This window comes from Amphiprion ocellaris, chromosome 11 (assembly GCF_022539595.1).
Source record: "Amphiprion ocellaris isolate individual 3 ecotype Okinawa chromosome 11, ASM2253959v1, whole genome shotgun sequence".
Taxonomy (NCBI): Eukaryota; Metazoa; Chordata; class Actinopteri; family Pomacentridae; genus Amphiprion; species Amphiprion ocellaris.
The window spans coordinates 1347572-1373475 of NC_072776.1; the positions used below are offsets into that span (position 1 = coordinate 1347572).

General features: G+C 39.6%; 1 protein-coding gene across 3 annotated transcripts; it reads left to right on the forward strand.

Moving 5' to 3' along the window:
* The first annotated feature begins 206 nt into the window (after positions 1–206).
* mcf2lb (mcf.2 cell line derived transforming sequence-like b) lies at positions 207–25372 on the forward strand. Of its 3 annotated transcripts, none has more exons than XM_055014982.1 (3): positions 207–870; positions 22925–23008; positions 25178–25313. In XM_055014982.1, the coding sequence occupies exons 1-3, from the start codon at positions 792–794 to the stop codon at positions 25294–25296; spliced, it is 282 nt and encodes a 93-aa protein (XP_054870957.1). In that variant the 5' UTR covers positions 207–791; the 3' UTR covers positions 25297–25313. The 3 variants fall into 3 exon arrangements, with proteins under 3 accessions (XP_054870957.1, XP_054870956.1, XP_054870955.1); XM_055014981.1 differs by lacking the exon at positions 207–870 and adding an exon at positions 9039–9628 and having other exon boundaries at positions 25178–25340; XM_055014980.1 differs by lacking the exon at positions 207–870 and adding an exon at positions 12690–13337 and having other exon boundaries at positions 25178–25372.
* The last annotated feature ends 532 nt before the right edge of the window (positions 25373–25904 follow it).

Here is a 25904-nt window from a genome sequence, read left to right on the forward strand (position 1 = left end):
AGCTTGTGCAGCACCCAACTCATTTTTGTCATAGCCTGGTGTCGTCACACGGTGGCAATACAGCATAACCAACGGTGCGTGACCAGCCTGAGTGTTTATGCTTCTGCAGATGAGAGCGTTTCATGACACAGCTGTTGTGCCTTTCTTCCACACTGGATGTCACTGTTGCATCAGCTGTTTGTGAGAAACTGCCACGCTGACCTTCACGTCCCCTCCCCCTTTCTGTCTGCCAGATCTGCACAGGTTTGCAGCATCATGTGTGCTGAGGCTGACGAATGCATGTGTGAACGAGGCTGTCTCCTGATCTCCACCTGATCTCCACCTGATCTCCACCTCCTCCCCATCTCAACTGCCGCCATCCTTCGCTGCTCTGCATCCCTCTGTGCAGGACTCGTCGCTGTAGCAGCCTCAGCATCACTCCCTCATCCGTCTCCACAGCATCCTCTCCATCCTCCAGAGCAGTCGTTTTCTCTCCCAAGCATCCCAGCTCTGCCAAGCTGCTCACACCCACATTTGCATTGAGATCTCTTTCCTTCAAGAATTCTTGAGGCGAACTGGGCAGCAGCCAGGCGGTCACGTTCCCGGCTCGTTTACCCTGCTGCATCTCCCTCGTCCCTTCTCCTGGGCTGGGCTTGTCACCGCTACAGTCCCTCTGTCCTTTTCCCCCGTCGTCTTCTTCACCGTCATCCACTCTCCGAAGCAGCGTTCAGCAAAAAGCAGGCAAGCTGTCTCTTCTCCCTGTGAAAGTGTCTTTTGGCTGGGCAGCTGGTCTTCCACTGTCCCTTTGGAGGATGATCCTGTGGATGAAGACGGAGGAGATGGCCCTGGGGGAGCTGCTGGAGAGACTGAGGACCGTCACCCAAAGCATAGGTGGGCAACAACAACACAGCCAAAACAAGCTATACGTCTTAGCTGTTGTATCACTGATTGCTGAGTATTGTGTTTGAAACATGGATATAGATAATATACTAATATGCAGAGACATTAACCAACAATATTGTTCCTCTGGATTGGTTAAATTTCCACAAAATGGGAGTCAAAACAAATAGATTTCTGCAGAAAATGCAGGATCGTCATGTCAGCTTTGATTAATACTCTGCTTTTCAAGATGTTTCCGCCTCAAGCTAAGCAGGTGTTGGACCAGCAAGCTCTGTTTATGTTACAAGACCTACAAATACAATTTATGCTTGCTGTGGAAAATGTGATCCGTACCCATATTATTTGATCCTGTAAGATACGATGTGTTACATGCTGTTGTGGAGCAAGAGCTGAAACTATTTTTAACGCAGTAAGGTTGAACTGCTGCCACACGTAAAGCTTTCTCTGTTGTATTTTTATCAGATTTCACATAAAATAGCCTAAAATCTGTTGTGCCCAATGATGCATGTGAAGTGTGCAGAAATGCAGGCTGCACTCAGGAGGATTTGTGCTGTGATACACTGCCTTACTGGCCTATTTTTTCGATAAACATTTGGAATATGTTTGATTGGGAGACACGGTGACCCATACATGAATCACCCGACCCCTCTGTAACCTTCAAACAGTTACCTAACGTGGGCTTGACACTTCAGATAATCACACCTTTTTGTAGATTTTGCTGTCAGGTTTGTGCTATTGTGTTTGGTGCAGGGCTCCACTCTTTCAGCCTGTGGCACTTTTGTGTTTGATATTTAAAAAATCAAAGCCACTGCAGGGAAACATTTTATGGTGCTGCCTTTTATTTGCAGCTCAAGTGCAAATTCATCATGAAGAGCTATGTCAGAGCCCGTTTAGTTGACATGAGGACCCTTTTCTGAATGTATGTGTGATGTTTCTCCTGCATCCTCTTGATTTAATGCAGCTGATTAAAGGCCAGATTTTTCTCCTTTGCTAAACTGAAGCAGCTAATATGTTTTTTTTGGGGGGGTTTTTTTGTATTTGCTCCTCTTCCTTTCTGATCCATTTATAGAGATCTCTCTTAATCCACTCACTGCCAGCACACAGCCACTGTCACATGCATGAATGCACACACAACATGCACATGCCGCACACTTGGCCAGCAAACGTTTTGTTTCATGCTGATATTGTTTCATTTGACAGTGCTGTGGAACCTCATTTAGAAAAACATAGCTATTAGGACATCATTTATGTTTGCATCTGCATATGGAAAGCTACATCATGTATGCTGACTGAGGAGAAATAATGTTTAGTGTCTGCTTCTCCTTTTGCATGATTTATTTTTGAGTCTTCTATGGGTGTTAAGGCTCTGAAATTATTCATACTGCTCTGGTTGCATCGTCTCCCTCTCAGCACCAGATATGGTGAATGCAAGGCAGTAGTGAGTGGGTGGACTTGAGGAAGGAGGGGAACATGGCGATGTCCAAGATAGAGGAGTGAAAATGCTCATATTTAATCTCTGAAGATGAATCACTCTACTACACTGAACTCAAAATGAAAACCCCGTCATATGTTTCATTATTGCATGCTCAGGAGGGGATAGTTCGGGATTTTTGACATGAATCTCTATGGCATCCCTATCATTAGTAACGTACACTCTCACTGTCTTACCCCCGACAGTGTCCCGTGAGCCGAGTTCTGGTCCGGTTCTGGTCGCGGCGAAAGTAGTCCGGCAGGTTTCCAGGGTCACTTAAATGAAACGTATTTCTTCTAAAAACAGCATGTGTTCAAAAGAGTGATTTATTTGCATCACAAAACCCATTTCCACGAAAAAGTCACACCACGTAATCACTTGGCACTACTTCCTGTCCCGTCGTATCAATGCGCGCTGCCGTAAGCCCACCCCGCGGCTACCTGTTTCACTTTGTTTATTACTCAGGGCGATCAGAACGATAGGCTACCATGTCTGAGTTCCCACAGAGCTACGTCCATCACTGGAAAGCGATGAAATCCGTGACAAGATCCAGGCACATCTTTATTGCTGCAGCCTGGGTAGTCACAAGTCCGCCCCATTTATCATATAATATGTAAAAATGTTTGGTTTCTAACTTGTAACTAAGCTGATAAACGTGTCGGTCTACCGCTCTCAAACTTAGCCTGCTCGTTAGCGTTGTTGATATCAACACATGTACGCAGCAGTCAGCTGGAGGACAGCGCGCATTGATACGACGGGACAGGAAGTAGTGCCACGTGATTACGTGGTGTGACTTTTTCGTGGAAATGGGTTTTGTGATGCAAATAAATCACTCTTTTGAACACATGCTGTTTTTAGAAGAAATACGTTTTATTTAAGTGACCCTGGAAACCTGCCGGACTACTTTCGCCGCGACCAGAACCGGACCAGAACTCGGCTCACGGGACACTGTCGGGGGTAAGACAGTGAGAGTGTACGTTACTAATGATAGGGATGCCATAGAGCAGGGCTATTCAATTAAAAATTGACTCGGGCCGGATTTTCAGACTAAGAACATGAGCTGGGCCGGATGTTTTTAGCAGACAGTGAGCAAAGTTAACCATTTAAAATAAACACAAACAAATAAGATAACAAACACGCTGGATGTTTATAAACGTATTGCCACATCCAAAAGGACATAAACACAATAGAAGAGCAGTACTTAGTCTAAACCTGTGCTGAAATACTGCTTCTTTAAATTTTACATTTCAAACACAACTTCAACACATTTTGATAGGTAAATATAAGCACAGGTTAAGGTGCATATGAACATAAAAACTAAGTGCATATTAGAAACACCATCTTTTGTTTTGGTCACATCTCAAAGTGCATTAAAAAGTAACTTGCTTAACAGTAACTTTTCAGAACTTGAGACATTATTCTTCTTTTGAAATAACAAAAAACAGAGTTTGTCCCTGTCCATATTTGGTCTCATCTGTGACAGTCACAGCTTCAGTGCATATAATCACAAAAATAAACAGTAGGCACAGTGATAGTTACTATCCCTTTGAAACGAAATAAAGCTGACAATAAAGTGCATAATAAAGTGCAACTAAGTGAAATAACTGTCAAAACAAAATGTCTTTCTTAAATATTAAACTTCTAATAAGTGAACATAAAATAGTCACATAAATACATAAAACTACCTTTAGTGTCTGCTACAGCACGCTGCTTTGTTGCACTTACCATGTCTCGAAGACATCTGTGGCGAGAATGTTTGACGTGTCAGAGCTGTTTGATAGCAGATGTCACACTCGTCTAAACTTTATCGTCCGTTAAAACTTCATCCACGACAGCCAACATGCAGTCCTTCATAGTTTCTGAGTCTGTGAACAGCCTCTTTTTCGTGGCCCTTTCCTGAGCTGTGCAGGTCCGCTTCATTGTAGTACAGCTCCGGTTGTAAGATGCAGTCAAACTCTGAATTATAGCCGCTCTCTCGTGACATCCCTCGGGAAAGTTTGTCCGAAACGCGGCATGTTTTTTCAATGTGGCGTCTTCGGACATGACAATCTTTCAGCGCTGCAAAGCACTCGTTGCAGAGTAAACGCATTGGTTTGGCGTTCGGACTTGGTGGTAAATAAATAAATACTTGTCAGTCCACGCAGGATTAAACCGACGGTTTTCCTCGCCGATTTATCGTTTCAGGATAGAAAAAGACACGCTGCTATTTTCGCCTGTATAGAACTGCTAATGTTAACTTTTCAAACGCGTCTCCTCAACACAATGCATTGTGGGTTAGTTGCTAGGTTACGGTAAGTGTTGCATTCAATGTTTGCAATAATGTTGGAATTTTTGTAAGAACTTGTCAGTGTTACTGAAAGATGTTTTTCTGTTTTTCTCGGACCCAAGTCCCAATCACTCGGCAGTTGCTTTAGGGCCACTCGAGGCTTGCTTTCGGGCCGCATGTGGCCCGCGGGCCGCTAATTGAATAGGGCTGCCATAGAGATTCATGTCAAAAATCCCGAACTATCCCTTTAACCCTCCTGTTGTCTTCATTTATGGGAACCAAAAAATATTGTTTCCTTGTCTGAAAAAAAAATCCAAAAATTCAGCAGAAAAATTCCCCAAATTTCTGAAAATTTGCAAAACCTTCAGGAAGAATATTCCAATAATTCCTTCAAAGTTTCCATTAAAAGTTTTATTTTCAAAAAATCCCCCAAATTTGACAAGAAAATTCTTGTAAATATTTTCAAAAAATGAGTAAAAATCTTCCAAAAAATCCTAAAAGTATCTGTAGTGATTACGTATATATCAGTAAAACTTCTAATATTTTCTTTAAGAACATTCACACAAAAAAATCAACCAAAACCCAGCAAAATTCGCTGGATTTTGGTTGCTTTTTTGTGAATGTTCTTAAAGAAACTTTTTTTTAACATTTCTTTTTTTTTCCACCAAAAAATGTTCAAAAATTTCCCAAAAAATGTTGAAAATGTGGAAGTTTTCACTGTGAAAATATATTTTTTTCCAATATTTTTTAAAAACGGGTCAATTTGATCTGCAGGACAACACGAGGGTTAAGTGTGCAGCGTTCGAGTAAATGTTTTCAGAAATCCAGTCACTGGCAGCACTCTGTTTATAAGGAAATGTGACAAAAATGTGCTGTGGCAGGAGGATGAGAGCTGTAATCGGCTCAGAGAGGAAGAGTCTAACACTGATCACTGAAGACAGCAGAGATGAAGGGAGAGTGACGGAAAGAGAGTCAGGGAAACAAAGTCAGCTGAGGATGTGAAGGATTTAGCACTGTCGCATCTACAGCTCTGAAAAGGAAGTGTTGTAAAATGCAGAAAACAGAGAGGAGAGCGCTATTTTTTTCTTCTTCCCAGAGAAAAAGTTACAAACACATTGTTGTGTCTGTCTCTGCTTCTGGTGTCTGATGGTCTGTGTTTTGCTGTTAACGTGGGTGCATATGTAAAAACCACAAGCTGATACAAATCGGGAACATCCATTTGCATCGCAACCTGTAGCTGCATTTTCTTTTTTTGGAGAATATATTCAGTTGCAGTGATCCAGTCCATCCTCCAGTTTAGCCAGCAGCAATGAGTGGGGATGAGATGGGAAAATGTTTTAGATTCTTAACCTCATGTCTGTGATCAGTAAAACCAAGTATCATGTTCACCACCTTAGCTCTGTGTGTTTGCATCTTTGATTGAGGCTGAAAGGAATTACACTCTAGCAGGTGTTTGACAAATTTAAATTTTGACCTCATGATGGAGCCAGATGAAAAGTTAAAGGATTACAGAAGTGGTTGCAGTTCGTCCTGATGGAAATGTGTGCATATCTACAAATATTCCATCCAATAGTTGAAACATTTTGCTCAGAACCACCCCATTTTGGTGCCAGACAGAAGATCAGAGGAGTCATTGTGATGCACCATGTGGGAACCATGACATTGCCATCGTAGCATTTTATTTTATTGGACTAATGAAATCAAAAAAAGCACATTAGATTAGCTCAGCCATGAATATCATTGCTTCCTGCAGCCCTTCTCACAGACCGCCTCTCCTCGACTCTCTAACTGGGCATTTGACCTACTTCCAGTTCATTTAAATGGACACATCCAGTCCAGTAAATCACTGGTCTCAGCTTTTCCAGCAGGAATGTGTTCATCTGCAACCGGTCGCGCTTAGGAGGGGGGTCACTGTTTTTATTTATCGTGTCATAAACGGCACGTATTCTAGCTGATGTGGCGAGTGTGTGTTCACACCTCTCTGCATGTGTGTTTGCAGCCTTTTAGGAAGAAGTTCAGGTTTATGAAAGTGTTAACTTGAAGCAGTCCAGCTGTCACGGAAGCACGCGCTAGCTGTTTGATCTTAGTCATTTGTTATTGATCAAATGCTCCTCTGTTGTATTGTTTGAACAGCTCAGGAAGGATGTGAAGGGTATAAATCAGATATGAATGTCAGACTTCTTTGGTTAACAGAATGCGAGTGTCAGGTTCCACTTTAGCTTTAGGTCAAGGGTTCATTCAGTGAGCTGCGCTGTTCATCCCTAAAGGCAGAGCAGGTGTATGGCCAGATGGATCCAGCAGGCCACTATTAGCCTCCAGCTAGTCAGGAATATCTAGACAGACGCAAGTACCCAAAGCCAAGAGATTGATCCAGTAATGCAATGTTCTCAATTTTTTTTGTTGCATTTGCTTGTCACGATGCGTTTGAAGTTTCTTCAAACAAAATATCCCTTGGACTGTCTGCAGAGGGATCTGAAAGCTTTGTTTTAATTCCTTCAGCTCTGTTCTGTTTGTCGTATGCCATACGTTAATATTCGTTTCCATATTCTTTGTCAGTACAAGCAGTGTGTGGGTATATTTGAAGTTGAATTTATTTTTATTTGATAGGTGCGATGCAGTTTAACATGGTTGCTTTATCAAAGCATAAAACTGACGTGCTGCACAGAGTTTATAGCTCATTCTCTAGGCGTGCCTTTACATTCACAGTACGGTTCAACTATATAGCTTTTATTCTCACAAAACCACAATGGAGCACAGACATAGAAGTACAATGACGTACTGAAAACCAAATGCATTCATTGTGATGTGCAGGAAAAAAACAAACTTGTAACTTAGAGTGCAGTTAACTAAAAATGGCTAATGCTCTGGTTTGATTTGAGAAAGTTGTTTATCTGTAGTAGCAATACTAATAAATTATTCTTTGGCTTTTAGCTACACTAGTTCTGTGGCTGTGTGGATTCAGCTGGCCAACCAGACATTCATGATGAGTTTTGTTTCTCCGTGACTTTTCCTCTGTTCAATAACATTGTATGGCAGACATCTGTGGTTTTTAGTGAAAAATCTTGACAATGTTTGGATGCACTGCCATTAAATTTGGTTCGCATTCATGTTATGATAAAAATGTAATGACTGAGTTAAACATTATGATTGTCAAATACTTGGTTTATGACTAATACCGGCAAACATAATGACAACTCCATCAGCCTCAACTCTATAACTTTGGGTTTAAAGAAGGGTTTAAAGATCAATTTTGACCCGCTGGGCGACACAAGGGTTAAACCAATCACTCGAGCAAATCTTGAAATTTTTAGCACAGTAAGCTGTGCCCCAGAAGTTGTTTCCTGTAGCAAAGGAGCTTTGAAAATGGCAAAACATAGATGGTGGAAGGGGAGGAGAATATGGTGTGAAATGTGTAACCAATGGCAGGCATACTGTATATAATCTACATATAGTGAGTCCAATTACATGCAACCTAGCTTACCGGCGCCGGTGCAGTTTCCTTTTGTTTTTTCCAACATTTCATTCACTTCAGATTTTCTCAAAAATTACACAGAAACACGTCTCACAGAACAAACCTGGTAGATGCTAACTGTCTCAATATGCTAAATATTCTAAATATCACCCATCTTTTCTCCAAAATTGCAGACTGCATCTTTAATTTGGTGGAAAGAAAGACAAGGTTAGAGCTTTTGTCAGCATGTATTAATGTCCCGCACATGCTGGAACATGTAAGTGTGAAGTCGGTGTGAAGAGGAACTATAGTAAAGGTAGTACACATGAGATGCCATAAAAGAGGGATCAGACCTGATTAGCGAGAAGAAGAGGAAGATGAAAAGATGGAGGGAAGAGGGGGTCAGGGTAACGGTTACTGAATAGGAAGCTGATGTTGTGTGTCTCGTCCTCCTCATCAGTATGTGAGAGAGTGCAGCTCTTCTCTCATCTCTACTCTAAGCCCAGAAACTGCAAGCTGCCTTCTGCTTGCCAGCTTTATCTACGCAACACAAACACACACACACAAAACACACATATAAACTTAAAAGAACCTCCTCTTCTCTGCCACGAAAAATGAACCACTATGTTCGCTCCTCCAACCTCAGTTACTGACAACTTATTGACAAATAACACATTCTAAAAATAAAGTTTTATTTATTTATTTTGGTAATTTTGCAGCTGATTGGTTTCAGTGCAGTTGTCCTGCATTTTGCATTCTCTTCTGGTTTACAGGGAATTAAATGCATTGAAGAATGTGAGGAGATGGAAAGAGGGAAAGAAAAGGCAGATTAGTTAAGGAGTGGAGGAATATAATTAGCCCGTTCAGCAGAAGGGGATTTGTGCTCCACCGGCTGCCCTCTGCTTCTGCTGCCCTCCACCCTTCCCTCTCATCCCTCCTAGGAAACCTACGCTTCCCTGAGCTGTCCAGAGTTGCACTAGCGATGGGTTATGTGTGTGCATCAGAGAGAGTGTGTGTGAGCAAACCTGGGCCCGTTCTCGCCTCCAGTGAACAGTGTTTGTTTCAGAGGTTGTGCAGACAGTGACTCAGCTCTTTTCCTCGTTCTGCCGGCTGTGCACCGTGCTGTTTCCTCAAATCCCCAGTGTGGCTCTGCAGAGGACACTGGGCTCGTCTTGTATGTGGCCAATGCAGAACTCTCATCACAGGATGCAAGTGAGAGCGTGTCGTTGTGATCCAGAGTGACCCAGGCGCAGTACAACAAAGAAGGACTCTTCCCATGTCTGCATTCGAGGGCTGCGCTTTGGAGTGGACTAGAGTGTGCAGCAGAGCTTTGAAAGTGCAGTGAGGGGGGTCTCTCTGGATGACAGAGTCTGTTTGAGTGTGGGACACCAGCAGCCGGCTCTCATGTCTCTGCATGAGTTTCTGCGGGAGGGTGGCGAGGCGTCGTACCGGCTCATGAACCGGTTCAGTTATCTGATCCAGAGCTTGGACATCTCTGGACTGGGCACTCCTTTCCCTTTCAACCCTGCCAGCCGCAAGAACTCCTGGAGAGACTGGGATGGTAAGACTGACAGGAGGAGGGACTGTACTGTTTGTGTGTGTCTTGCTTTATTTGCAACTTTCCAGCGTTGACAAGTGGCACATGAGACTACATGTCCGTGTGTGTGTGTGTGTGTGTGTGTGTGTGTGTGTGTGTGTGTGTGTGTGTGTGTGTGTGTGTGTGTGTGTGTGTGTGTGTGTGTGCGCACGTGCGCATTTGTGCATAATACATTTCTGATTGAAGCTCTGGCCAGAGTTCTGCAGGGCATCACGCCCAGAGCCTCACACAGTGTTTCCTGTGGGCTTCCCTTTCTCCCCACTGGGCTGTTTGTGTGTCTGTGTGTGTGCAACATTTTGTGTCCGTGTGAGAGTGCGTGACTGCGCAGCTTAAACAGTTTCCAACATGCAGATCCCTGCAGCTGCACTGCCATTTTTCCACAGCAGTAAGAGGTTCTTCAGCAAATGCAGAAATTGCAGCATGCAGCAGCTTAGCAGCAGATGAGCTGCAGCAAAGGAATGGGAACTGCTGATTGAAGCTGCTGAGCTTTCAGTTTCGTGTCCTTTCAGCCACTCAGAGAACTTGGTTTTTGCCACTAGTTTGAAAAGGACAACGAAGACGCAGTGAGAAAAGCATGGTGAGGAAAAGTAGGAAGAGCGCTCCTCAATGGGATAGTGGGCTGCAAATGGTCCCGCTTAAGCCACGTGAGTCAGGGGATGTGTGGATGGTGTTTTAATTTGTCTTTTGTGCATTTTTTTGTATCTTGGAAAATCTGTCTTTCTGTCTTTTGTAAGCTATTTTCCTATAGCTTGCTGAAATAATTTGCATCTTGAGACCTTGCATATCCTTCAGATGTCCACATCTTTGCTTCAGCTCTCGCCAAGGTTGTACTCTGGTATTTCTGTTTGTTCTGTTCTACGATGAATGCCACTGAATGCGTTTGCTTGTGGATTTCATGTGGTTTTGCATGCATGGAGCAGACATGCAGTCTGTCCATCTTGTCAGTTTTGTTTTTCTGCACCCAAATCTGTGAGACCTCAGAGGAAAGGTTTCCGTTCCTCTGCCTCCCTGCACTGGTAAAGTCATTATCCATGAGGAGAATTCAAGAGAGAATGTTTTACGTGTTTGGTTTTGTAGACTGAAGCCACATCTATATCTGATAGCAAGGGTTAGGGTTAAAGAGAAGAGAAGAAAAGAAGTAATGATCTTTTTTGTTCAGTAGGTTTGTTGGTTTTTGTGTGATTACTTGTATTTGTAAGTTACTCACATAAGAAATAGATCTGCAAGTTATTCCTACTGATTCTTAGACTGATCTCTGCTTCAGAAGAAGTTAAAAAAAGAGAGAAGATGCACAAATGTCTCCAAAAGAAGCAACTCCTTCATAGAACTTTTAGACTCTTACTGACATTTTTTTGGATAATGGAAACTCTACATTAAAAACACTTTGATGACATTCAGAAGTTCATAAAATAAAAAGTAACAGAACATTTGAAAAAGTGCTTTTGCATTCAACTATATGTGCATGTTTCCTGGAAGAAGGTTTGGTCCTCTGGGTCTTCCTAAGGTTTCTTCCTTTCTCCCCATTCAAGCATTTTTTGTGAGTTTGGAAAAGACATACTGGGGATTTGGGTGAAAGAAAGACAGAACTTCAAGACGTGTAATTACAGATTTAGAAAAATATATATATTTGGCATTGATTTTTGATGTAGAAGCAGTGAAGTTGGTATCAACAGGGACTACAGTGCTGAGGAAAGTTCAATACACCAAAATCTGAGAAAAAAAAGAAAATTAAGTGATTAACTTTTTAATTTTCATGTTTTAGTCCCTCTCTGGGCCTAAAAACTCATTTCAGTGTATAAAACTTTTATATTTAGAGATTTGTCCTTTAAAATAATTTAAAAGTTGAAAGTTTTATTTAAAAAAAATACCCCAAATTTGGCAAGAAAATTCTTGTAAATATTTTCAAAAAATGAGTAAGAATCTTCCAAAAAAATAAAATCCTAAAAATATCTAAAGTGATTCCATATATATCAGTAAAACTTCTAATATTTTCTTTAAGAACATTCACATAAAAATCAACCAAAATCCAGTGAAATTCGCTGGATTTTGGTTGATTTTTGTGTGAATGTTCTTAAGAAACATTTTTAACATTTCTTTTTTTCCACCAAAAAATGTTCAAAGATTTCCCAAAAATGTTGAAAATATGGACATCAGAAGTTTCACTGTGAAAATATGTTTTTTTTCTCCACATTTTCAAACTTTAAACCGGGTTAATTTGACCCACAGGACGACAGGAGGGTTAAGTTGTGTAGTTCTCCATTTTGATGGCTTTGGCTTTTATCTCTCAAGGTTTATGACACTGATAGCCTCATGCATGCCCTCAGTCATAGAGTAAACACACCTTAAACACAGTGCACCACAAACACGCACACTTTACACAAACCTCTTTACCACCACTGTGCTTCTTTTAGTGGATAATGGCTGAGTTAGGAGGTGCAGAATGGTGTCTATTAGCTTGTCTTGGCTGAATTTTATCTTCCACACAACTCATTGAAACTGAATCTAAACTGCTGCATTCTGTTAACAGAAACAGTATCTTTCTGTGAGAGGTCTCGTTAGAATCAAGTCTTTCAGTAAGTTTGCAAGAATGGGGTCTTTTGAGTGGAGTAAACAAGAGTGGAGGCTCTGAATAGATACAGTGAGTGAACGGTTAAATGGGGATGCAGGCCGTGTTTAAATGCTTCTGGTCAGAATGGAGGCTTTGTACATTTGGTCCACATCTCCTGAGATAAGGCAGACAAGGATCCTGGGTTTTGTTGGACTAAGTAAATGAGCGCTAGGAGCTGCAGGTCGTATCTAACCAAGGTGACAGAACATGCTAGCAGAACATAACTCATCGATTTTTTTTCCCTCTTCCTAATGCGTCACAAAGAGGCATGACTGGATCCTTTTTAGAGGTCAGGCTCAGTCGTATATGAGCAGGTCAGAGGCGTTGTCTTTGAGCTGGCTGCAGTCAGGTAGCTGTTCTTTTAGGGGAGGGATACAGGTAGAGGGGTAAAGAGAGAGGGTGGGGTCAAACACTACACTGTCGCTTTTGTGTACAGGGTAGGTAACCTGAGTTTGCAGTAGGAAGTCCTCTCAGTTACTGACTAATGTCCACAGGCTGTAGAGCACCTGCAGCCTGACAGAGACTGAGTGTAGAGTTTGGGAAAAAGGTGGAGTCAGAATGAGAAGGAAGCAGTTGTGATACCTCTTTTTTTATTTTTGCATAGCTGCATGGAATAAATGTTACAGAAGAGCAGTGAACAAGACTGGAACAGGAGGATGGGAGGAGAGGAGATGGAGGATTCAGGCTTCTCCGTGGAGGAGGAAGCAGAAGTTATGTTAGATTCTGGATTTTGCATGAACCCTGAAGACTCAGAGCTCTTTAAAGCAGAGCAGATGATTGTATGTTCCGTTGAATGTGAGGAAAAAGAGGAGTTTGTGATTATTGGATGCACAGATTTTCCGGAGCGACGAAAGGAAAACGCAGGAGGTGATGGAGAAGGTCGAACTCAAGGAGTGGAGAATAGAGAAACAGATGATCTGACTGAGGGGAGCGAAGAGGAAAATGTGGAGGCAGGACTGGATGTGTGCTCAGTTCCTGGAGAAGAGAATGGGGGTCTTGTACGAATCAGTCTTGAGGAGGTGGAGAGATACTACAGATTTTCCCGCCGTTGCCACTGGCTGTGTGGTACGTGTTTGGATGATTTATCATTTTGTACGACAAACTGATTTTTTCCTCATCACTCTCTTGCTCTCTTTCTCATGCTTTTGGCAGTTTATTCCATTTTCTAAGCCTAGTCCTTTAATTTAAGCAAAGTTTCTGCCATCTTAACTCCACACCTTCCACCTGTCTTCTTCTGTTTGAGTTCACCTGTTTTTCTCTCAACTAGTGTTCATACTAGGGAGGTACACCGTTTGATATTTGTTTCTTAACCCTCCTATTGTCCTGCAGGTCAAATCAACTCGTTTTGAAGTTTGAAAATGTAGAAAAAAATATATTTTCACAATGAAACTACTGACGTCCACATTTTCAACATTTTTGGGAAATTTTTGAACATTTTTTGTTGGAAAAAAAATGTTTCTTTAAGAACATTCACAAAAAAATCAACCAAAATCCAGTGAAATTTGCTGTTTTACGAAGTTTTACTGATATATATGTAATCACTTTAGATGTTTTTAGGATTTTTTGGAAGATTTTTACAAATTTTTTGAAAATATTTACAAGAATTTTCTTGCCAAATTTGGGGGATTTTTTTAAGGAACCTTTTAAGGAATCATTGGAATTTTCTTCCTGAAGTTTTTGCAAATTTTCAGAAATTTGTGGATTTTTTTTGCTGAAATTTGGTATTTTTTCCAGACAAGGAAGCAATATTTTTTGCTGCCTGTAAAAGAAGACAACAGGAGGGTTAACTGTTTTTTGCAGTCCAGTTTCATACTACGTCTGTTGTTTTTTCTATAAAATCTACAATGAGTTGAAAATGGAAATATAAACTCTAGAAATCACACAGGAATCAGATGCTTTTGTCCATCCATGTCCTGTTTTGTGCAGAAGTATATGTAATCTTGTGATAATGATCAACACTGACGCATTACTGAACTATATATAGAGTTGTGGCTGAGGTACAACAGAGGAGATTGGAAACAGTTTGGTTTTTAATGTCGTTTTTCAGGATTGTTTCAGTGGGAGTCCAGTATTCTTTGATCATTTGTTAGATTAGCACACTTGTTAATCATCGCCATCGTCTCGGACGACGCCTTTTGAACCATCATCTCTTCTGAAGCCTCTCAACCTTTTGCCTCTCTCATATTATCTGTCACTGCTCATCTGTTTGCTTTATCTCTGCTCCTCCTCCTCCATGACCGTGACTGTAAGCCCCTTGTTCCCACTTGTTTCCCTCCCCCACCTTAGTCGCTGTCCCCTGACCCCCAAATCTGAACTGTCCATTATTCAGAGTTTAAGGTGTTTTTAGAATGATTTTGAAATCCTTACACAAAAGCAGGGAAAGTCAAGAAACTATGGAGCAGCCCAGGTTGAGGAAGTTATTTCTTGAACATTGGTTAACAAGATAAAAGCCAGTTAGTTCTTTTTCCTTTTTTGGCCTTTCTGACCTGGCGATCCAGGATTCCAGCCCTCTGGTCTGTTTAATCTGTGTCAGTAGTGTTAGGCGGTCCAGGTGTGTGACGGTGACCCACTAACGTTTGACTCGTCACCCACAAACGTGAGCGTGAGTGGACACTAATCCTCACCGTTAAGCCTTTGAAAGAACATTAGCGCCTCAACCAGCAGGTGGTGTGTACGTGAGTGTGTGTTTACATGTGGCACATAGGAATAACGTTCAGCTCCTTTATGGTGTGTGTTTTCTCAATAGCAAGAGTCACTTTATCCCTATAGAGCAGAATAAAATGCTTTAACCCTCGTGTCGTCTGGTGGGTTTTAAGTTTGAAAACGTGGAGAAAAAAAAATTCACTGTGAAACTTCTGATGTCCACAGTTTCAACATTTTTGGGGAAATCTTTGAACATTTTTTGGTGGAAAAAAAAAAGAAATGTTAAAAATGTTTCTTAAGAACATTCACAAAAAAATCAACCAAAATCCAGTGAATTTCACTGGATTTTGATTGACTTTTATGTGAATGTTCTAAAAGAAAATATTAGCAGTTTTACTGACATTTATGGAATCACTTTAGATATTTTTAGGATTTTTTGGGGAAGATTTTTACTCATTTTTTGAAAATATTTACAAGAATTTTCTTGCCAAATTTGGGGGATTTTTAAAAAATAAAACTTTTAAGGGAAACTTTTAAGGACTTATTGGAATTTTCTTCCTGAAGGTTTTGCAAATTTTCAGAAATTTGTGGAGTTTTTTTGCTGAATTTTTGGAATTTTTTTTCAGACAAGGAAACAATATTTTTTGGTGTCCGTAAATGAAGACAACAGGAGGGTTAATGAAGTTAAAATAGTTTCAATTGAGAGGAAATATGAGATTGATGAAAGTTTTTTTTTAGTTATAAAGTTTAAAGAGCAAATACTTTGACGACATCCTCTTACCTGTCATGTAATGCAGTACTGATGAATATAAGTAAAATACACACTCCAAGTTTTTAATAATTTGAGATCATTGTGACATCAGTGATACTTGCTGATGAGACACTGGAGTAGTTTCACTGCCTTTCCCTTTGTGATAAATACAGTAGTATCTGCTACTGGCTCATCTTCTTCCACTCAGATGGCCAGAGGGGTTTTTTTGTTGTATAATATAGTGGAAGTCTCTTTCAAATGAAGGAGTAAGTGTGGCCATTGTGTATCTGTACATGAAGGTTAGGGATATGGGGGGAAAAGTGACCATAAGAGGAGGCTGAGGGGATTTTTCCGTAATAGAATAGCCCCTCTTTAGAAACAAGGTGCAGCTACCGGTGGCCCGGGCGGGGGGTTGGTTTGGATTTGATATGTGTGGGAGTTTCTGGGGGCAAGGTGTGGCTGCCTGAGAAAGTGAGGCCAGGTCAAAGAGAGGAAACTGATGGCGGTTTCTGTGTGAACTTGAGTACATAAGGAGCATGTGAGCAGCTGTGAGTGCTTTGCAGATGGCTAGACAGCAGCTTTGTGGCCAAACACCTCAGGCGGTGCTGGCCATTATTAACAGGACAGCAACGCTTTACCGTTACAAACATCAGAGATACAGTCATTTATCACGTCTTCACTCCACTTGTCTGGTTTCTGTTTAGAAGGTGTGAACCCCCTTGCTTGAGATTAATTTGAAAAAAAGGATGAAAAGCAAACTGTCTCAATTAATCTGTAAATTCGGTATCAGACAGCAGTTTCTAATCAACGGATACAGAAAACCTGAATCTTTGTAAGAATTAACCCTCCTGTTGTCCTCATTTATGGGCACCAAAAAATATTGTTTCCTTGTCTGACAAAAAAATCCCAAAAATTCAGCAAAAAAATTCCACAAATTTCTGAAATATTGCAAAACCTTCAGGAAGAAAATTTCAATAATTCCTTAAACGTTTCCCTTAAAAGCTCTATTTAAAAAAAAAAAAAGAAAATCCCCCAAATTTGGCAAGAAAATTCTTGTAAAATTAGTAAAAATCTTTCAAAAAAAAATCCTAAAAATATCTAAAGTGATTCCATATATATCAGTAAAACTTCTAATATTTTCTTTAAGAACATTCACAAAAAATCAACCAAAATCCAGTGAATTTCCCTGGATTTTGGTTGATTTTTTTGTGAATGTTCTTAAAGAAACATTTTTAACATTTCTTTTTTTCCACCAAAAAATGTTTAAAGATTTCCCAAAAATGTTGAAAATGTGGACATCAGAAGTTTCACTGTGAAAATATATATCTTTTCCCACATTTTCAAACTTTAAAACGGGTCAGTTTGGCCTGCAGGACAACAAGAGGGTTAAAGGAACTAAACTGATTAGATTCTAATGTGAGATTGTTTTATGAACACAGAACCAAGTCATAAAAGTGTGTGATCAGTATAATTAGTTCTGCAGAGTGGCTTTTAACTTACAATGGATGAATTAGTATAACTTTTTATCATGTCAGATACAGAGGATTTCCAGCAGAGGAGAAGCTAAAATGGATGCAGCTGCAAATTATGGTTTTTATTGAATAGCACATCAGGTCATGATGAGTTAACATCATGTCGATTCCAGGTTAATTACCTCATTGTGAATAACATGTACCGTTTTCTAAACTCCATGTAAGTGAGTGTGTCTGTGTGTACTCCTGCATGATGGTAGATTAGTGTCAAAGGTCTCCTGCTGTCATGCAAGATTTAAAACCACCTGCTTCACAGGCTGCATGGGACCATTTAGGATAAACTTAACCAGTTCAATGCCACAGCGTTGCATCCTCTCTCCTTCTCATAGTAGTATTAAACAACCCAGAAAGCTTGTTTTCTCCCTCAGCTTCTTAGAGCTTCCATATGGGTGCCAAATTGTCTGAAACAGTTGTGGCGATTTTATGAGATTGCTGCTTCCTCTGAGGTTTTTCACTGGTTTGCAGTAATGAGAGTACAGCTCACATTTCTAAACAATGTCATCTCGTTTGTAGCCAGTGTGTCTGAGAAACTTTGAAAGATTTTCTGCAAACATAATGTTCTGATGCACTTCAGATAAAACACCAAAACACAAGCTGAGCAAATTTGTATATGCAGTCCAATGCAACCAGGAGTTCAGAGACCTTTATAGAATGGAGTCAGCTCCTCAGGATGAGACTGAGCAGTCCATCTGCATCTACAGGATAAGAGAAACTACTTTAAGGACAGCCGTGTTGACATTCTGCACAGAGAAGACAGATGGTTTCAGAGAAAGGTTAACCTGGAGCAGCTACCTCATGTTGTAGACTCTGCAGAGGAGGGAGTGTGCGTCACCAAGTATCAGGTACTTATGATGCAGTTCTGAGATCCATCCCCAGCTAGTTTCACAACCATTCAAGGCCTGTGAATCTTTGGTCTTTACTGCCCATCAGCCATGTGATTTGGGGGTGAGACTTAAGAGACTTAAAAGTTCCTATGCATTATGGACAAATATGAAGTTAGATTTTAGTCATTTCCAGGTCTAGATAAGAATAAGGGAGTAAGACATGATGGAAATGTATTCCAGACTGTTTGCTCTATTCTATTTCGCAAAATATAAAGTTCAGAATCAAAAAAAAAAGTTCATACAAACAAAAATGTTTTTCATGACGCTTTGACTTTCATTGAGACTGAGAACATTAGAACTGTAGGAGCTAAAGTACCTGGAGCTACAGTCTTCTTGCAAGTATTTGGCAATAAGTTCAGAAACTGTGATGCAAAATGGAAAATGTATCGGAATGCTGCTTGAAAGGTAAAGTCAGTGATAGTAATTTGATGCACTTTTTGTTGAATGCAGTGAATTTCTCCTCACCGTCTGCTGTTTGTTGTTTCTGTGGGTGTGCCGAGTTAAAATGTGGTGTTTGTACACAGCCCTGGCTCTGTAAATGGCAAACTCAAGGGTGTCCTGTGCACAATCATGCTCGTGCACGCTCACGCTCGTGCACAGGACAGGGTAAAAGGGAAGGGAAGGAAAGATGGGGTACATGATAACTATCTACATATATTAACCAGGTAAAAATCAGTAGCATTTCTCCAGACTCCACCTTTAAGTCACATAATTAGCGCAAACCTTTGATGTTGTCTTCATAGAATTTGTTTGGCACCGGCTAGTCTGAGAGGAATAATGTTTTAAGGTGGCAGGAAAATGCCAAACCAAAAGGACACACCTGAATGAGTCCTGTCAACAAAGGGTTAGGGTTAGCAATGTGGGAGATTATGTGATGGACTGACTGCTTCTGTGAGTATGGAGCTGGTGGTAGGTGGGCGCTGATGTCACATTAATGTCCCAGGACAGGTAGGGAGTCATAGAAGGAAAATTCACCTGTGTCAAATCTCTGCAGTGTTTGATATCTTTCCTTTAAGCTTCTTTAAGACTTGCTGCTTTTTGTCCCACGTTCTTTCACTGACAAAATCTTGACTTCACCAAGATAAATGCCAGAAAATCAATACATGCTGTACTTGTTATCTTTATATTATGATTCCCTTTTATTTAAAGATGATTTTTGGGCTCTTTGGCCTTTATTACAGTAAGGACAGATAAGACTCTTCTATCCTTGTGTATGTTAGAGGACAGTTTCTGTACTTATGATTATAGGTAAAGGACTGTTTTGATCCAGAAAGACATTTACTCATGTAGAATGAAGCTACGCTCTCCAGCATGACAATGACATGATGATTCAGGAAACCGAAAGAGACGGCATGAAAAGTCAATATTGATCTTCTGTGTTACTTTAACATGGGTGTCTGTGTTTGCATCCACATCCACAGGAAACATCCTGTAATCTCCTGGCTTTTCCCAAAATACACATCATTTTTACGCGTGTTTCAACATCTTCAGGCTATTTTACCTCAAGTACTTCTAGATGCTAGAGAAGCTTGTGGACTTTCTTACACCGAAAAGGGTTTTTTGTGCTGCATACTGCAGATCTCCAGTTCTGGGCATCTTTGTGAGGTAAAGTGGTTTTATAAAGAAAATGGAAAATCAGAAGAGGCTAGTGCTTCACATGTTTTTCATGCTCTGTCTAGAGATGCAGTCTCAGTGTTTAAGTTAAATGACAGAAAGCCATAAAAAGCCCCATTTTGTGGAGGGTAGATATGAAATATGCAGGCGTTTTGGGACATCCATTTAGGAGATGTTGCCAGTAACAGAGGAATTGTTGTTCAGGTTTTGAGCTTTACTTGTCTTTTTGAGACAAAAGCCATTTCAACACAAAATGTTTGTGTACCAGAATGCCACAAGAACTTATACTCCTGAGCTTAGAGTAGCTTGTTTTTGCAGTATTTCATCACATTGTTCCTGCTTAACCCTCGTGTCAAAATTGACCCTTTTTAAAGTTTGAAAATGTGGGAAAAAAAATATTTTCACAGTGAAACGTCTGATGTCCACATTTTCAACATTTTTGGGAAATCTTTGAACATTTTTTGGTGGAAAAAAGAAATGTTAAAAATGCTCAAGAACATTCACCTAAAAATCATCTAAAATCCAGCAAAATTCTCTGGATTTTAGTTTATTTTTACGTGAATGTTCTTAAAGAAAATATTAGAAGTTTTACTGACATATATATTATCATTTTAGATATTTTTAGGATTTTTTTTAGAAGATTTTTAATCATTTTTTGAAAATATTTCTAAGAATTTTCTTGCCAAATTTGGGGATTTTTTTAAAAAAATCAAACTTTTAAGGGAAACTTTTAAGGAATCATTACAATTTTCTTCCTGAAGGTTTTGCAAATTTTCAGAAATTTGGGGAATTTTTTTGCTGAATTTTTGGATTTTTTTCAGACAAGGAAACAGTATTTTTTTGGTGCTGGTAAATGAAGACAACAGGAGGGTTAAATTCATGTCTTCCCTCAGATCACAAATTTTGTTGGATTTACACACTGATACCAATGCGCTGTTGAATTAAACACTACAAACCTCAGATTCTGTGTTGTTCTGTGATGTAAGAATGTGTATATTTGACTGTAGACATCTACATCTGATAGTGGACTATAAAGTGAATTTGGAATGAATTTCACCTGGAAAATTTAAAATAAGTACATTTTGGCATGTCAAGCAAAGGATAGAGTTTCTGAGAGACAGAGTAGAGTAGTAGCTGTAGTTTTGGTATTGATCTGTTTTGTAGCTCTCAGTTTCATGTTGAACTCTTTCCAGTTTTCATTTACCAAGAAATAGCTCAGAATACATCAGAGCGGCTTCTACATATTATAGGGATCCTTTTTATGTTCAAAGCCTCTGAATACTTCTCTTGAAACCTTCTATATAGTTCTACAGCATAAATATTCATGGCCAACTGAGAAAAAACTGAGGAAAAAAGATATTTTTTTTATTAGCTTAGATGATGTCTTTCATCAGAACTAATGTGTGCTGAGCTGACTTTTCAAAAACGGCAACCTCAGCAAGCAGCTTCTGCCAACAGATTCTTAATCAATTATTGCAAAATCATAATCCGCAGAAGTAGGTCACCTCTTTCCCCTGCTGAGCCCCCTCAAACCATCAAGATGATAACACAGAAACGCTCATGTGAAGAAACTGCTCAAATTTAATGAGAAAATGATGTGTTCGTATGGTCTAATTACTTACACTGCAGTGAGAAGATGATTAAGGACATAGGTTTTCACGGCCTTTTAATGCACATTCATGAGCAGCTGGCAGACTAGGAATTAATTTCAGCTGTATCTCTGTATCATTGCTTTGACTTTGCAATGTCTGAGACTATGATGTTGCATAACTGTCTATGCCTCTATATTATCATTACACTCCTAATGTAGTAATAAAGTCTTTCCAAATAGTCACAGACTTCCTGCTCGGCTTTGCGGCCTCCTGTTTGGTCTGTGGTATAATCAGAATCTCCCACTGGGGGAACGAACCTTAAATCTGATTATTTTAATCCGTATAAAGGGGACTGCATGTGGGGTGAAGGGCTGTTAATGAAGCCTGTTAGTTTATCGATACTGTGTGCTATCTATCTATGCCAGAACAGATCTAAGGTGACAGAGGACTTTACTGAAAGAAACCATTAATCCTAACATACTGAAGATATTACAGTTTAACTGTGTTTTAGTCGAAAGTGTGCGTTTAACATAGTATCGATGACAATGTAGCAGTTAATATTGTACATAGATTACTTGGTCATGTCTGGAAGTAGTAGATGACTTATTCTAAACATGTTTGTTAAGTTTATGCATTAAACCAGGGGTGTCAAACTCATCTTAGCTCAGGTTCCACATTCATACCAATTTGATCTCCAGTGGACCGGACCAGTAAAAATCACAGCATAATAACCTATAAATAACCACAACTCCACATTTTCCCTTTGTTTTAGTGCAAAAAAAAGTACATTCTGACAATATTCACATTCAGTTAAGTATCTTTTTGAAAACATCATGAACCACTTGAAATTGGTTAAGAAAAAATAAATTCAATTTCAACAACATTCAGCCTCATTTTATCATTTCCACATTACAAATTACAGATCACAGAGTGTCTACAAAAGTACAAAACTTTTAGTCACAGGTATCTGGAACTGAACGATGTAGTATTTTACTTTAAAAACGACAAACACAAGACAAAATATTACAAAAATGAGACACAAAATGACAAAAATGAGACACAAAACAACAACAGACAAAATATTACAAAAAATGAGAAAAATGATGGGAAACAAAACTGGAAAGAGAAAAAATTTGACAAAAAAAGTTTGTGACAAAAAAAATAGACAACACAAGTGAGACAAAAAAGCACAAAATGATACACAAAACAATGAATAAAGCAAAGCACAAAATGGCAAAAATAAGACAAATCACAAGCAAGACAAAAGGAAACACAAAACGACGAAAGCGAGAAACAAAATGACAAAAACGTGAGACAAACGACAAAGTCAAACAAAAAAACAACAAAAACAAAATATTACAAAAAATGAGACACAAAATGGCAAAAGAACAATGAGCAATGTAGTATTTTACTTTCTGATCAAAACAACTTGTTCTGGTCAAGAAATGATTTTAAATTCATAGTTTTACTAATTTACAGTCTGCAGTTAATGTCTTCTCTAGAATTTTTACACTTTGAGGGCCGGATTGGACCCTCTGGAGGACCACTTTTGGCCCGCGGGCCTCATGTTTGTTAGGTTTATTCATTAAACCCTGCAGTGGCTTCACTAATATCCTCATTTCTCTCTCTTCTGCAGATGAGATCATGCAGCTGGACAGCAGTCCACTCCGAGCTGCTGACATCACCCCCGACCTCAAAAAGCAGTTTGCCTTCCTGTCAGGTGATGCTTTTTTTTTGTTAGTTTTTTTCTTATCTGTGTACTTGAGTTGTTGGATACGTGTGTGTGTCACTGCCAGTTTCATGTTTAATTACCTGCAGTCAGATGCTATTTGAATTTTAGCTTTTCCACTTTGCATCTGAACAGTTTTCTAATGATTTGCTATTCAAATGCCACCTCTGTCCGTTTCCTCGTCACTGTTTGTCAGGTTTTACTTCAGTCACCTGCTATCTTCTCGCTACTGTTACCTGTTCCGTAGTTCTGTTGTTTTCATCTCCACAAGCGTCCTTCTTAGCACAAATTTGCAGGATTTCATAGATATTTGTGGCACGTCTTCTTTCCGTGCCTGCAGTTATATAAAAACTGCCATCTCTGCGTGTGGCGGAGGTGACCTTGTGGCTGCAGTCGAGTCTGGAAACCATTTTGCGGACAAAGATCTAAGCACATGTCAAAACCATGACCATGCACTTGCTGTTGCTATAGTGACGAGGGAAGAAAAGGCAGACAGATTGATATTCCAGTGGCATGCGCTGACAGAGCAGCTGTTCTACACAGGGAGGGAGATGCTGTGTTTGTGTTTGAGAGAGAGAGGTGAGATTTTTGGTGTCAGCATCAATCATTGTGTGCAAACACAGCAGCATCTCTCCACATCGTGTCATTTCTTCATCTCACTTTATTGTTCCATCCTGAAATGTTGAGTAATTCGGGTGAGTCTCAAAACATACTCAGTCAGCTTCCTGCCAACATTTGCAGCTACTTCATATAAAGGTTTTCTCTTTTTTTGTTTTCTTTTTAACTCTGTGCTCTTCTCTTTGGTTTAGTTGGAAAAAAAATAATAAGTCAGGGTTTAGCAATATTTAAATCAGAATTTAATGGCAATTAAATCTCATCAAACCACTTCAAGCAGTCCTGCGGAAGCAGAGTGGGAAGATTTTAAATGTTAAATTCTAATTAATTGCAAAGATATTTTTTGAAATCCTATTTGTTTAATCATGAATGAAACACTTGTGATACAATATCAGTTTTGTTGAACCAATAAACCATTTTTAACTCGATTGTTGACACGTCAGGCGTCTTAATCTTGTCCTTTACTGCATATTATGCACATTTTGTATTTAAAAATCGTAGTTATTATGTTACCAGTGGATTTTTGTCTGTCCATCTGTTTCAAAATGAGCCGCAGGAGATTATTGTTATTATGATGGATATTGTATTTTATATATCATCCCTCAACTCATCACCATGTAGCTTTAGTATCAGTGCCCCCCTGTGGCCACAGTTTTTTAGTTGTTAATGGATTTTTACTGTTTGTTTTTAACCCTTCTGTTGTCTTTGTTTATAGGCACCAAAAATGTTGTTTCCTTGTCTGAAGAAAATCCAAAAATTCAGCAAAAAAATCCCCAAATTCCTGAAAATTTGCAAAACCTTCAGAAAAAATTCCAATAATTCCTTAAAAGTTCCCTTAATTTTATTTTCAAGAATGTTTAAAAGAACAAATTTTGCAAGAAAATTCTTGTAAATATTTTTCAAAAATGAGTAAAAATCTTTCAAAAAATCCTAAAAATATCTAAAGTGATTCCATATATATCAGTAAAACTTCTAATATTTTCTTTAAGAACATTCACATAAAAAGATTATTTTTTGTGAATGTTCTTAAGAAACATTTTAACATTTCTTTTTTTCCACCAAAAAATGTTCGAAATTTTCCCAAAAATGTTGAAAATGTGGACATGAAAATATATATTTTTTTTTTCCCCCACATTTTCAAACTTTGAACCGGGTTAATTTTGACCCGCAGGACGACATGAGGGTTAAACAAGAGGCTATATTGTTGTTATAATGATGGATATTGGTATTCCTGTACAGACCCTCCACTCATCACAGTATGACTTTACCACCAGTGCCCCCCAGTGGCCACATTTTCTTCTTATCCAGTGCTCTCTTCCTTCATTCTAGCTGAACTTCTACAGTCATTTTCCTTTCCAGATTGAGGAACAAAGCCCCCAGACCAACAACATACAAGGATTTCTTTACTTCACAAATATATCATCGTATGTTTTGTGCTACACTGATGCCAAAAATTCCCACGGAGATGTACGCAATGAATTCTGACGTAATTCCTTCATATTCATGTGAAAAGCTTCAACGTTCAATGCTTTTTCTTTTTCGTAGGAGGTAGAGGAGACAACGGCAGCCCCATCATCGTGTTCCCAGAATTCCCTGCGTTTGGAGAGATCACTGACAGAGAGTTTCACAACGTGCTCACCTACCTGACGAGTGTTCCCAGGTAACATCATCACGCATATAAACTCGCACCCACATGAATGTGAGATTGTCGCTGATATTCACACCTGCCTCCTGCACTTCTAATCAAACTGCTCATTTGTCCTCCCTGTTTACTCTCTCTGTGTCACCATCACCTTGTTTTCTCTGTCTGGATGCTGCAGCACAACGCTGCTGATAAACCTGAAAATACTTTGTGCATCCAGTCTGCCAGTAGGTGGCAGCTGATGCTTAATTACAGCCTCATGTCAGAGAAGTTCAGTGATTTGGACTCAGATCCTGAACAGATATCTGTCAGTATGGGCAATAAATAGCAGCAATCTTATTTTGGTCTTCTGCACTGTCTTTGAAGAAGAAGAGATATAAAACCATTCTTTCATCGGAATCTCTTCTCTCATAACTTCCACCTGTCTCTTTTCTGTGGCTCATTTTTGTCTCTTCTTTGATATTTTTCTCACAATTCAGTCCTTTAGTTTCTCCTTTTAGCTCTTCCTCCTGTCCGTCCTTAACCTCCTTCATCCTGCCTGGAGTGGCAAAGCACGTAAAAATAGAAACTGCAGTGATTCTGTCTGGTTGAATCTGAATAATGCATACAGGAGAGCTGTGTTTGTGTGTT